We start from the raw sequence: 12,845 nt of genomic DNA on the forward strand, positions 1-12,845 counted from the left end.
CTCCATCCCTCTCTCTCTCTTCCCCGCTCTCCTTCTCTCCATCCCCCTCTCTCTTCTCCACTCTCCTTCTCTCCATCCCTCTCTCTCTCTTCCCCGCTCTCCTTCTCTCCATCCCTCTCTCTCTCTTCCCCGCTCTCCTTCTCTCCATCCCTCTCTCTCTTCCCCACTCTCCTTCTCTCCATCCCTCTCTCTCTCTTCCCCGCTCTCCTTCTCTCCATCCCTCTCTCTCTCTTCCCCGCTCTCCTTCTCTCAATACCCCTCTCTCTCTTCCCCGCTCTCCTTCTCTCCATCCCTCTCTCTCTCTTCCCCGCTCTCCTTCTCTCCATCCCTCTCTCTCTCTTCCCCGCTCTCCTTCTCTCCATCCCCCTCTCTCTCTTCCCCGCTCTCCTTCTCTCCATCCCTCTCTCTTCCCCACTCTCCTTCTCTCCATCCCTCTCTCTCTCTTCCCCGCTCTCCTTCTCTCCATCCCTCTCTCTCTCTTCCCCGCTCTCCTTCTCTCCATCCCTCTCTCCCTCTTCCCCACTCTCCTTCTCTCCATCCCCCTCTCTCTTCCCCGCTCTCCTTCTCTCCACCCCCTCTCTCTCTTCCCCACTCTCCTTCTCTCCATCCCTCTCTCTCTCTTCCCCACTCTCCTTCTCTCCATCCCTCTCTCTCTCTTCCCCGCTCTCCTTCTCTCCATCCCTCTCTCTCTTCCCCGCTCTCCTTCTCTCCATCCCTCTCTCTCTCTTCCCCGCTCTCCTTCTCTCCATCCCTCTCTCTCTCTTCCCCGCTCTCCTTCTCTCCATCCCTCTCTCTCTCTTCCCCGCTCTCCTTCTCTCCATCCCTCTCTCTCTCTTCCCCACTCTCCTTCTCTCCATCCCTCTCTCTCTCTTCCCCGCTCTCCTTCTCTCCATCCCTCCCACTCTCTTCCCCGCTCTCCTTCTCTCCATCCCCCTCTCTCTCTTCCCTGCTCTCCTTCTCTCCATCCCCCTCTCTCTCTGTTCCCCACTCTCCTTCTCTCCATCCCTCTCTCTCTCTTCCCCGCTCTCCTTCTCTCCATCCCTCTCTCTCTCTTCCCCGCTCTCCTTCTCTCCACCCCCTCTCTCTCAGCGGCCATTCATCAGCTGATCTGTTGAGGGGCTATGGGACATGAGGGAGGACTGTGCAGAAACAAGCAATATGAGACGGGGAGGGGAGGGCAATCAGGGAGAGCGAGTGAGAGCGAGAGCGAGAGCGAGCTGCTGGGCAGCGTTGGCAGTGAGCTGCGTGGCCGGCCTCTTGTTGGAGACAGAGAACCTTGCTTATCACAGTCAGGAAGCTGTGCCCAGTCTGGCCGGAGCGGCTGCCAAAACCACAAGAAGGAAGCTGGAGCTCCTTGGAGGAAAGCAAGCATGAAATGTTGCCACGAACAGCAAGGCTTAATGTCGGTTTGGGGGGGGGGGGCAGCGGGAGATTCCATCAGCTGGCGAGGGGCCTGAGGCAGGAGAGACATCAACAGACGCACTTCAGAAAGACGTCGATCCGAGTGGGAGCTCTTAAGTGTTGGCTCGCCCGCCTCCCTCGGAGATCTTGCTGCGAGCTCGCCGGAATCCTGAGCGGGTTTTCTCTTCATTCGCCACCGCAGTGGTGCCTCAGGCCGCTCGCGTGCTCGACGGGATGAAGACCGAGAGGCTGGTGCCCAGCTGCGAGGCCCCCGACGGGCCCGGGGCGAGGGACGACCTTTGCCCTCCACCACCCGGCCGCCCCAGCCGGCCGGCCGCCACTGCCGCCGGGGATGGCGTGAGCCCTGGCTTGAGGAAGGACCTGGATCAGATGTGGGAGGCGCTCCTGAGGAACGTCAAGGAGCTCCGGCTCCAGACCATGGACTTCTCTGACCTCTGGGAGGAAGAGGATTACGATGCGGTGGGGGACGGGGGCAGGGGCTGGGGAGCGGGGCCGCGTTCCCCTGGACCTCCTGGATCAGCTCTTCCACCTCCGCCTCCTCCTCTGCCTCCATGTTCTCCCCTCAGTGGTGGTGTCCCAATCCCACCACTACCACCGCCGCTGCCAGGAGCCTCCATCCATTCCGGCCTGTCTCACTTCGGCGCGCCGAGCCCAAAGAAGACCCTCAAGTTGTTTTGGAATGGGCTTAGGGAGCTGCCCCTCCTGCCCAAGTACAGCAGGTTTGGGCCCCAAACCATCTGGGCCACCCTGGAGCCAGTGGCCATCGACACCAACAAGCTCCAGGACCTCTTTGAGTGCAAGACCAGCGACTTCCAGCTCCTCAAGGTACGGAAACCACCTTCAACAGCAGCGGCACTCGAACCCTCGACCTTCAGCTTTCGGTCGATCTCACTCTCGCCTCCGACTCAGAAGGCCGTGGGTTCGAGTCCCCACTCCGGAGATCCGAGCCCCATAATCCAGGGCCGACACACCCTGTGCCTGTACTGAGGGAAGTGCTGCACTGTCGTTGGGGGCGGGGGGTTGGGGGGGCGCTGTCTTTCAGATGAGACGTTAAAAACCAAGGTCCCCCCCCCCCCCCCCCCCGTCTGCCCTCTCAGGTGGACGTAAAAGATCCCATGGCCACTATTGGAAGAAGAGCAGGGGGGAGTTCTCTCCGCTGTCGTGGGCCAATATTTATCCCTCAATCAACATCACTAAAACAGATGAATCAGTTATTTCTTTCATTGCTGCTTGTGGGATCAAGCTGTGAACAAATTGTTAATAAGTCGCGAAGCACTTTAGGGATGTCCTGGTGAAATGAAAGAAAGAACTTGCATTTCTACATCGCCTTTCACCACCTCAGGACGTCCCAAAGCGCTTTACAGCCAATGAAGTACTTTTTGTGAAATGTGGTCGCTGTTGTAATCAATGATCGCTATAATTCTTTGCTTCTCGTGTGTGATCCATGGCTGTGCGGGCCATTCAAATTTTCGCACATGAACGTTTAAAAAAAATTTGTTCATGGGATGTAGGCGTCGCTGGCAAGGCCAGCATTTATTGCCCATCCCTAATTGCCCTCAAGAAGGTGGTGGTGAGCCGTCTTCTTGAACCGCTGCAGTCCATGTGGTGAAGGTAATCCCACAATGCTGTTAGGGAGGGAGTTCCAGGATTTTGACCCAGTGACGATGAAGGATCGGCGATCTATTTCCAAGTCCGGGTGGTGTGTGACTTGGAGGGGAACTTGGAGGTGGTGGTGTTCCCATGCGCCTGCTGCCCTCGTCCTTCTAGGTGGAAGATGTCACAGGTTTGGGAGGTGCTGCCGAAGAAGCCTTGGTGAGTTGCTGCAGTGCATCTTGTAGATGGTACACACTGCAGCTACGGTGCGCCGGTGGTGGAGGGAGTGAATGTTGAAGGTGGTGGATGGGGTGCCAATCAAGCGGGCTGCTTTGTCCTGGATGGTGTCGAGCTTCTTGAGTGTTGCTGGAGCTGCACTCATCCAGGCAAGTGGAGAGTATTCCATCACACTCCTGACTTGTGCCTTGTAGATGGTGGAAAGGCTTTGGGGAGTCAGGAGGTGAGACACTCACCGCAGAATACCCAGCCTCTGACCTGCTCTTGTTGCCACAGTATTTATGTGGCTGGTCCAGTTAAGTTTCTGGTCAGTGGAGGTGAGACACTCGCCGCAGAATACCTAGCTTCTGAGGGGCTCCCCCCATGTAAAAGCTGGTGAGCGGCCTGCACGGGACCTCCAGACCGCTGCGCGGCCGCACAGCTTAACGGGATTGTTGGTTGTATTGCGCACAGCAAGATCCCACAAACAGTGAAGTGATAATGACCAGACAACCTATTTTGGTGGTGTTGGTTGAAGGATAAATATTAGCCGCAGGACACTGGGGGAGAACTCCACCTGCTCTTCATCCAATTGTGACCGTGGGATCTTTAACGTCCACCTGAGAGGGCAGACGGGGCCCTTGGTTTAACGTCTCATCCGAGAGACGGCATCTCCGACAGTGCAGCACTCCCTCAGTACTGGCACCGGGAGAGTGGGCCCTGGATTATGAGTGCTTGAATCTCTGGAGTGGGGACTCAAACCCACGCCCTTCAGCCGTGGCTCAGTCGGTCTCACTCTCGCCTCCCACTGCAGAGACTCGAGCCCCTATAATCCAGGGCCGACACTTCCCCCTGGCACCGGTCCTGAGGGTAGCGCCGCACTGTCGGAGGGGCCGTCTTTCGGACGAGACGCTAAAACCGAGGGCCCCGACTGCTCTCCCCTGGTGTCCTGGGGCCAATATTTATTTCTCAACCAACATGGCTAAAACAGATGATCTGGTCATTGTCACAGTACTCTTTGTGGGATCCCGCTGTGTGCCAATTGGCCGCCACAGTTCCTACATTACGACAGTGACCACAGTTCCAAAAAAAAAGTACTTCATTGGTTAGGAAGCGTCTTGGGACGTCCTGAGCTGGCGAAAAGCGTTGTGTGAATGCAAGTAAATCGCTGCTGTTTTTTTGACTGAGTTCGAACTGCCAACCGCGTGCAGGGAGACTCACTGTGGCCTGCGGCTGTCCAGAGACCGGAGACTTGATCTGCAGCTCAACCCTGAATGTTTCTCCCCGTCGATTGTGAATTTCTCCCTCCCCTCTCCAACGGGCATGAACCCCTTGCGGGGGGGGGTGGGGGGATGTGTTCGGCCGTCACCGGCCACTGCCTGGACATCGTGACTCAACCCACACGATGCTGCCCCCTTACGCAATGTCTGAAGCGGACCCACTTTTCCAGCGAGGGGGATCCTGACGGATCCGCCCCAACCAAATTGTAGTCTCCCCGACCGCCCGCCCCCAGCTGGGATCAGCTCACTCAACACAGGCACCGTTGACACCCAAGTCAGAGAGGGTGAAAGGTCAATGTCTGACCCGATGACCCTACCCAGGTCCCCCCTTAGAGAAAGGAGACCTTCATCGCCCTCTGTTTGGGACTGGAGTTGACCCAAGGGGCATAGTTTCAGAATAAGGGGTCGTCCATTTAAGACAGAGATGAGGAGGAATTTCTTCTCTCAGAGGGTCGTGAATCTTTGGAATTCTCTACCCCGGAGAGCTGTGGAGGCGGAGTCAGTGAATATATTCAAGGTGGATACAGACAGATTTTTGAAAAACAAGGGTTATGGGGAGTGGGCAGGAAAGTGGAGTTGAGACCAATTCCAGATCAGCCATGATCTTATTGAATGGCGGAGCAGGTTCGAGGGTCCGAATGGCCTACTCCTGCTCCTGTTTCTTATGTTCTTATGACACCCAGGTCCCCAGAGGGTGAAAGGTCAAAGTCTGACCTTGCCCTCCCCGATGGGACGCAGGCTGCTTGACTGACCTTGACCTATGTCACTGAGCCCGCCTTGTCCTCTGCTTTAGAAGCGCAGTGTGGGGAGGAAGCAGGATCTGACCGTGCTGGACATGAAGAGAAGCAATGTCATCAACATCGGCCTGACTGCCCTGCCGGCCCCACACATTGTCCGGGCTGCGCTCCTCAGCTTCGACCAGTGCGTCCTGGAGAAGGAGGCAATCGAGGTGAGACTTTGAATGGGAGAGGTGGCTTATTACGGCAGAGAGTATTTGTATGCAGTTATATGTGTCTATAGTTATGTGGCTGTATATATATATGTATGTGTGTGTGTGCTTGAGTGTCAATTTGTGTTAGTGAGTGTGTGTCAGTTTGTGTCAGTGAGTGTGTGTCAGTTTGTGTCAGTGAGTGTGTGTCAGTTTGTGTCAGTGAGTGTGTGTCAGTTTGTGTCAGCGAGTGTGTGTTAGTGAGTTTGTGTCAGTGAGTGTGTGTTAGTGAGTATGTGTCAGTTTGTGTCAGTGAGTGTGAGTCAGTGAGTTTGTGTCAGTGAGTGTGTCAGTTTGTGTCAGTGAGTATGTGTCAGTTTGTGTGAGTGAGTGTCAGTGTGTGTCCGTGAGTGTGTCAGTTTGTGTTAGTGAGTGTGTCAGTTTGTGTCAGTGAGTGTGTGTCAGTGTGTGTCAGTGAGTGTGTGTCAGTTTGTGTCAGTGAGTGTGTGTCAGTTTGTGTCAGTGAGTGTGTGTCAGTTTGTGTCAGTGTGTGTGCGTCACTGAGTGTGTGTCAGTTTGTGTCACTGAGTGTGTGTCAATTTGTATCACTGAGTGTGCGTCAGTGTGTGTCAGTGAGTGTGTGCCTGTTTGTGTCAGTGAGAGTGTGTCAGTTTGTGTCCGTGTGTGTGCGTCAGTGAGTGTCTGTCAGTGAGTGTGTGTCAGTGAGTGTGTCAGTTTGTTTCAGTGAACGTGTGTCAGTGTGTGTCAGTGAGTGTGTGTCAGTTTGTGTCAGTGTGTGTGCGTCAGTGTGTGTCAGTGAGTGTGTGTCAGTTTGTGTCAGTGAGTGTGTGTCAGTGTGTGTCACTGAGTGTGTGTCACTTTGTGTCAGTGAGGGCGTTTCAGTGAGTGTGTGTCAGTGAGTGTGTGTCAGTTTGTGTCAGCGTGTGTGTGTCAGTTTGTGTCAGTGAGTGTGTGTCAGTTTGTGTCAGTGAGTGTGTGTCAGTGTGTGTCACTGAGTGTGTGTCAGTGTGTGTGTGTCAGTTTGTGTGAGTGAGTGTGTGTCAGTTTGTGTCAGTGAGTGTGTGTCAGTGAGTGTGTGTCAGTGTGTGTCAGTGAGTGTGTTTCAGTTTGTGTCAGTGAGTGTGTGTCAGTGAGTGTTTGTCAGTGAGTGTGTGTCAGTGAGTGTGTGTCAGTGTGTGTCAGTGAGTGTCTGTCAGTTTGTGTAACTGAGTGTGTGTCAGTGAGTGTGTTTCAGTGGGTGTGTGTCAGTGTGTGTCAGTGAGTGTGTGTCAGTTTGTGTCAGTGATTGTGTGTCAGTGTGTGTCAGTGAGTGTGTGTCAGTGAGTGTGTTTCAGTGGGTGTGTGTCAGTGTGTGTCAGTGAGTGTGTGTCAGTTTGTGTCAGTGATTGTGTGTCAGTGTGTGTCAGTGAGTGTGTGTCAGTGTGTGTCAGTGAGTGTGTGTCAGTTTGTGTCAGTGAGTGTGTGTCAGTTTGTGTCAGTGAGTGTGTGTCAGTGAGTGTGTGTCAGTTTGTGTCAGTGAGTGTGTGTCAGTTTGTGTCAGTGAGTGTGCGTCAGTGAGTGTGCGTCAGTGAGTGTGTGTCAGTGTGTGTCAGTTTGTGTCTCTGAGTGTGTGTGTCAGTGTGTGTCAGTGAGATTGTGTCAGTGTGTGTCAGTGAGTGTGTGTCAGTTTGTGTCAGTGAATGTGTGTCAGATTGTGTTAGTCAGTGTGTGTATGTCACTAAGTGTGTGTCAGTGAGTGTGTGTCAGTTTCTGTTAGTGAGTGTGTGTCAGTGAGTGTGAGTCAGTGAGTGTGTGTCAGTTTGTGTCAGTGTGTGTGTGTCAGTGTGTGTGTGTCAGTGAGTGTGTATCAGTGAGTGTGTGTCAGTGAGTGTGTGTCAGTTTGTGTTAGGGAGTGTGTGTCAGTGTGTGTCAGTGAGTGTGTGTCAGTTTGTGTTAGTGAAAGTGTGTCAGTTTGTGTTAGTCAGTGTGTGTGTGTCACTAAGTGTGTGTCAGTGAGTGTGTGTCAGTTTGTGTTAGTGAGTGTGTGTCAGTGAGTGTGAGTCAGTGAGTGTGTGTCAGTTTGTGTCAGTGTGTGTGTGTCAGTGTGTGTGTGTCAGTGTGTGTGTGTCAGTGAGTGTGTGTCAGTAAGTGTGTGTCAGTTTGTGTTAGTGAGTGTGTGTCAGTGAGTGTGTGTCAGTGAGTGTGTGTCAGTCAGTTTGTGTCAGTTTGTGTCAGGGAGTGTGTGTCAGGGAGTGTGTGTCAGTTTGTGTCAGGGAGTGTGTGTCAGTTTGTGTCAGGGAGTGTGTGTCAGTTTGTGTCAGTGAGTGTGTGTCAGTTTGTATTAGTGAGTGTGTGTCAGTGAGTGTGTGTCACTGTGTGTCAGTGAGTGTGTGTCAGTTTGTGTCAGTGAGTGTGTGTCAGTGAGTGTGTGTCAGTGAGTGTGTGTCAGTTTGTGTCAGTGAGTGTGTGTCAGTGTGTGTCAGTATGTGTCAGTGAGTGTGTGTCAGTGTGTGTCAGTGAGTGTGTGTCAGTGTGTGTCAGTGATTGTGTGTCAGTGTGTGTCAGTGAGTGTGTGTCGGTTTGTGACAGTGAGTGTGTGTCAGTGTGTGTCAGTGAGTGTGTGTCAGTTTGTGTCAGTGAGTGTGTGCCAGTGTGTGTCAGTGAGTGTGTGTCAGTGAGTGTGTCAGTTTGTGACAGTGTGTGTGTGTCAGTGTGTGTCAGTGTGTGTGTGTCAATTTGTGACAGTGAGTGTGTGTCAGTGAGTGTGTGTCAGTTGTGTGTCAGTGAGTGTGTGTCAGTGTGTGTCAGTCAGTGTGTGTCAGTGTGTGTCAGTGAGTGTGTGTCAGTTTGTGTCAGTGAGTGTGTGTCAGTGAGTGTGTGTCAGTTAGTGTCAGTGACTGTGTGTCAGTGAGTGTGTGTCAGTGAATGTCAGTGTGTGTGTGTCAGTTTGTGACAGTGAGTGTGTGTCAGTGTGTGTCAGTGAGTGTGTGTCAATGTGTGTCAGTGTGTGTGTATCAGTGTGTGTCAGTGAGTGTGTGTCAGTTTGTGTCAGTGTGTGTGTGTCAGTTTGTGTCAGTGTGTGTGTGTCAGTTTGTGACAGTGAGTGTGTGTCAGTGTGTGTCAGTGATTGTGTGTCAGTGTGTGTCAGTGAGTGTGTGTCAGTTTGTGTCAGTGAGTGTGTGTCAGTTTGTGTCAGTGAGTGTGTGTCAGTTTGTGACAGTGAGTGTGTGTCAGTTTGTGGCAGTGAGTGTGTGTCAGTGAGTGTGTATCAGTGTGTGTCAGTGAGTGTGTGTCAGTTTGTGTTAGTGAATGTGTGTCAGTTTGTGTTAGTCAGTGTGTGTGTGTCACTAAGTGTGTGTCAGTGAGTGTGTGTCAGTTGGTGTTAGTGAGTGTGTGTCAGTGAGTGTGAGTCAGTGAGTGTGTGTCAGTTTGTGTCAGTGTGTGTGTGTCAGTGTGTGTGTGTCAGTGTGTGTGTGTCAGTGAGTGTGTGTCAGTAAGTGTGTGTCAGTTTGTGTTAGTGAGTGTGTGTCAGTGAGTGTGTGTCAGAAAGTGTGTGTCAGTCAGTTTGTGTCAGTTTGTGTCAGGGAGTGTGTGTCAGGGAGTGTGTGTCAGTTTGTGTCAGGGAGTGTGTGTCAGTTTGTGTCAGGGAGTGTGTGTCAGTTTGTGTCAGTGAGTGTGTGTCAGTTTGTAATAGTGAGTGTGTGTCCGTGAGTGTGTGTCACTGTGTGTCAGTGAGTGTGTGTCAGTTTGTGTCAGTGAGTGTGTGTCAGTGAGTGTGTGTCAGTGAGTGTGTGTCAGTTTGTGTCAGTGAGTGTGTGTCAGTGTGTGTCAGTATGTGTCAGTGAGTGTGTGTCAGTGTGTGTCAGTGAGTGTGTGTCAGTGTGTGTCAGTGATTGTGTGTCAGTGTGTGTCAGTGAGTGTGTGTCGGTTTGTGACAGTGAGTGTGTGTCAGTGTGTGTCAGTGAGTGTGTGTCAGTTTGTGTCAGTGAGTGTGTGCCAGTGTGTGTCAGTGAGTGTGTGTCAATTTGTGACAGTGTGTGTGTGTCAGTGTGTGTCAGTGTGTGTGTGTCAATTTGTGACAGTGAGTGTGTGTCAGTGAGTGTGTGTCAGTTGTGTGTCAGTGAGTGTGTGTCAGTGTGTGTCAGTGAGTGTGTGTCGGTTTGTGACAGTGAGTGTGTGTCAGTGTGTGTCAGTGAGTGTGTGTCAGTTTGTGTCAGTGAGTGTGTGTCAGTGAGTGTGTGTCAGTTAGTGTCAGTGAGTGTGTGTCAGTGAGTGTGTGTCAGTGAATGTCAGTGTGTGTGTGTCAGTTTGTGTCAGTGTGTGTGTGTCAGTTTGTGACAGTGAGTGTGTGTCAGTGTGTGTCAGAGAGTGTGTGTCAATGTGTGTCAGTGTGTGTGTATCAGTGTGTGTCAGTGAGTGTGTGTCAGTTTGTGTCAGTGTGTGTGTGTCAGTTTGTGTCAGTGTGTGTGTGTCAGTTTGTGACAGTGAGTGTGTGTCAGTGTGTGTCAGTGATTGTGTGTCAGTGTGTGTCAGTGAGTGTGTGTCAGTTTGTGTCAGTGAGTGTGTGTCAGTTTGTGTCAGTGAGTGTGTGTCAGTTTGTGACAGTGAGTGTGTGTCAGTTTGTGTCAGTGAATGTGTGTCAGTTTGTGACAGTGAGTGTGTGTCAGTGAGTGTGTGTCAGTGAGTGTGTCAGTTTGTGACAGTGTGTGTGTGTCAGTGTGTGTCAGTGGGTGTGTGTCAGTTTGTGACAGTGAGTGTGTGTCAGTGAGTGTGTGTCAGTTGTGTGTCAGTGAGTGTGTGTCAGTGTGTGTCAGTCAGTGTGTGTCAGTGTGTGTCAGTGAGTGTGTGGTGGTTTGTGACAGTGAGTGTGTGTCAGTGTGTTTCAGTGAGTGTGTGTCAGTATGTGTCAGTGAGTGTGTGCCAGTTTGTGTCAGTGAGTGTGTGTCAGTATGTGTCAGTGAGTGTGTGCCAGTTTGTGTCAGTGAGTGTGTGTCAGTATGTCAGTGAGTGTGTGTCAGTATGTGTCAGTGAATGTGTGTCAGTGAGTGTGTGTCAGTGTGTGTCAGTGAGTGTGTGTCAGTGAGTGTGTTACAGTGTGTCAGTGTGTGTCAGTGAGTGTGTGTCAGTGTGTGTGTCAGTGAGTGCGTCAGTTTGTGTCAGTGAGTGTGTGTCAGTGAGTGTGTGTCAGTTTGTGTCAGTGAGTGTGTGACAGTTTGTGTCAGTGAGTGTGTGTCAGTGAGTGTGTGTCAGTGAGTGTGTGTCAGTTTGTGTCAGTGAGTGTGTGTCAGTTTGTGTCAGTGAGTGTGTGTCAGTGAGTGGGAGTCAGTGAGTGTGTGTCAGTTTGTGTCAGTGAGTGTGTGTCAGTTTGTGTGAGTGTGTGTCAGTTTGTGTCAGTGAGTCTGAGTCATTGAGTGTGTGTCAGTTTGTGTCAGTGAGTGTGTGTCAGTTTGTGTCAGTAAGTGTGTGTCAGTGAGTGTCAGTGAGTGTGTGTCAGTTTGTGTCAGTGAGTGTGTGTCAGTGAGTGTGTGTCAGTGACTGTGTGTCAGTGAGTGTGTGTCAGTTTGTGTGAGTGTGTGTCAGTTTGTGTGAGTGAGTGTGTGTCAGTTTGTGTCAGTGAGTGTGTGTCAGTGAGTGTGTGTCAGTGTGTGTCAGTGAGTGTGTTTCAGTTTGTGTCAGTGAGTGTGTGTCAGTGAGTGTGTGTCAGTGAGTGTGTGTCAGTGAGTGTCTGTCAGTTTGTGTTACTGAGTGTGTGTCAGTGAGTGTGTATCAGTGGGTGTGTGTCAGTGTGTGTCAGTGAGTGTGTGTCAGTTTGTGTCAGTGATTGTGTGTCAGTGTGTGTCAGTGAGTGTGTGTCAGTGTGTGTCAGTGAGTGTGTGTCAGTTTGTGTCAGTGAGTGTGTGTAAGTTTGTGTCAGTGAGTGTGTGTCAGTTTGTGTCAGTGAGTGTGTGTCAGTTTGTGACAGTGAGTGTGTGTCAGTTTGTGGCAGTGAGTGTGTGTCAGTGAGTGTGTATCAGTGTGTGTCAGTGAGTGTGTGTCAGTTTGTGTTAGTGAATGTGTGTCAGTTTGTGTTAGTCAGTGTGTGTGTGTCACTAAGTGTGTGTCAGTGAGTGTGTGTCAGTTGGTGTTAGTGAGTGTGTGTCAGTGAGTGTGAGTCAGTGAGTGTGTGTCAGTTTGTGTCAGTGTGTGTGTGTCAGTGTGTGTGTGTCAGTGTGTGTGTGTCAGTGAGTGTGTGTCAGTAAGTGTGTGTCAGTTTGTGTTAGTGAGTGTGTGTCAGTGAGTGTGTGTCAGAAAGTGTGTGTCAGTCAGTTTGTGTCAGTTTGTGTCAGGGAGTGTGTGTCAGGGAGTGTGTGTCAGTTTGTGTCAGGGAGTGTGTGTCAGTTTGTGTCAGGGAGTGTGTGTCAGTTTGTGTCAGTGAGTGTGTGTCAGTTTGTATTAGTGAGTGTGTGTCAGTGAGTGTGTGTCACTGTGTGTCAGTGAGTGTGTGTCAGTTTGTGTCAGTGAGTGTGTGTCAGTGAGTGTGTGTCAGTGAGTGTGTGTCAGTTTGTGTCAGTGAGTGTGTGTCAGTGTGTGTCAGTATGTGTCAGTGAGTGTGTGTCAGTGTGTGTCAGTGAGTGTGTGTCAGTGTGTGTCAGTGATTGTGTGTCAGTGTGTGTCAGTGAGTGTGTGTCGGTTTGTGACAGTGAGTGTGTGTCAGTGTGTGTCAGTGAGTGTGTGTCAGTTTGTGTCAGTGAGTGTGTGCCAGTGTGTGTCAGTGAGTGTGTGTCAGTGAGTGTGTCAGTTTGTGACAGTGTGTGTGTGTCAGTGTGTGTCAGTGTGTGTGTGTCAATTTGTGACAGTGAGTGTGTGTCAGTGAGTGTGTGTCAGTTGTGTGTCAGTGAGTGTGTGTCAGTGTGTGTCAGTGAGTGTGTGTCGGTTTGTGACAGTGAGTGTGTGTCAGTGTGTGTCAGTGAGTGTGTGTCAGTTTGTGTCAGTGAGTGTGTGTCAGTGAGTGTGTGTCAGTTAGTGTCAGTGAGTGTGTGTCAGTGAGCGTGTGTCAGTGAATGTCAGTGTGTTTGTGTCAGTTTGTGTCAGTGTGTGTGTGTCAGTTTGTGACAGTGAGTGTGTGTCAGTGTGTGTCAGTGAGTGTGTGTCAATGTGTGTCAGTGTGCGTGTATCAGTGTGTGTCAGTGAGTGTGTGTCAGTTTGTGTCAGTGTGTGTGTGTCAGTTTGTGTCAGTGTGTGTGTGTCAGTTTGTGACAGTGAGTGTGTGTCAGTGTGTGTCAGTGATTGTGTGTCAGTGTGTGTCAGTGAGTGTGTGTCAGTTTGTGTCAGTGAGTGTGTGTCAGTTTGTGTCAGTGAGTGTGTGTCAGTTTGTGACAGTGAGTGTGTGTCAGTTTGTGTCAGTGAGTGTGTGTCAGTTTGTGACA

At 51.3% G+C, this 12,845-nt stretch overlaps 1 protein-coding gene across 1 annotated transcript in view; it reads left to right on the top strand.

The window, feature by feature from the left end:
- The first annotated feature begins 1,635 nt into the window (after window positions 1–1,635).
- LOC147119513 (FH1/FH2 domain-containing protein 3-like) overlaps window positions 1,636–12,845 on the top strand; it is a 404,368-nt gene continuing 393,158 nt past the window's right edge. The window contains exons 1-2 of the mRNA XM_085984111.1: window positions 1,636–2,247; window positions 5,305–5,460. Coding sequence (XP_085840237.1) covers window positions 1,636–2,247; window positions 5,305–5,460 — 768 coding nt within the window. The remainder of the gene's footprint in view (window positions 2,248–5,304; window positions 5,461–12,845) is intronic.

The sequence above is a fragment of the Somniosus microcephalus genome, chromosome 4 (genome assembly GCF_052327205.1).
Source record: "Somniosus microcephalus isolate GS21.2 chromosome 4, FLI_Smic_1.0, whole genome shotgun sequence".
Taxonomy (NCBI): domain Eukaryota; kingdom Metazoa; phylum Chordata; class Chondrichthyes; order Squaliformes; family Somniosidae; genus Somniosus; species Somniosus microcephalus.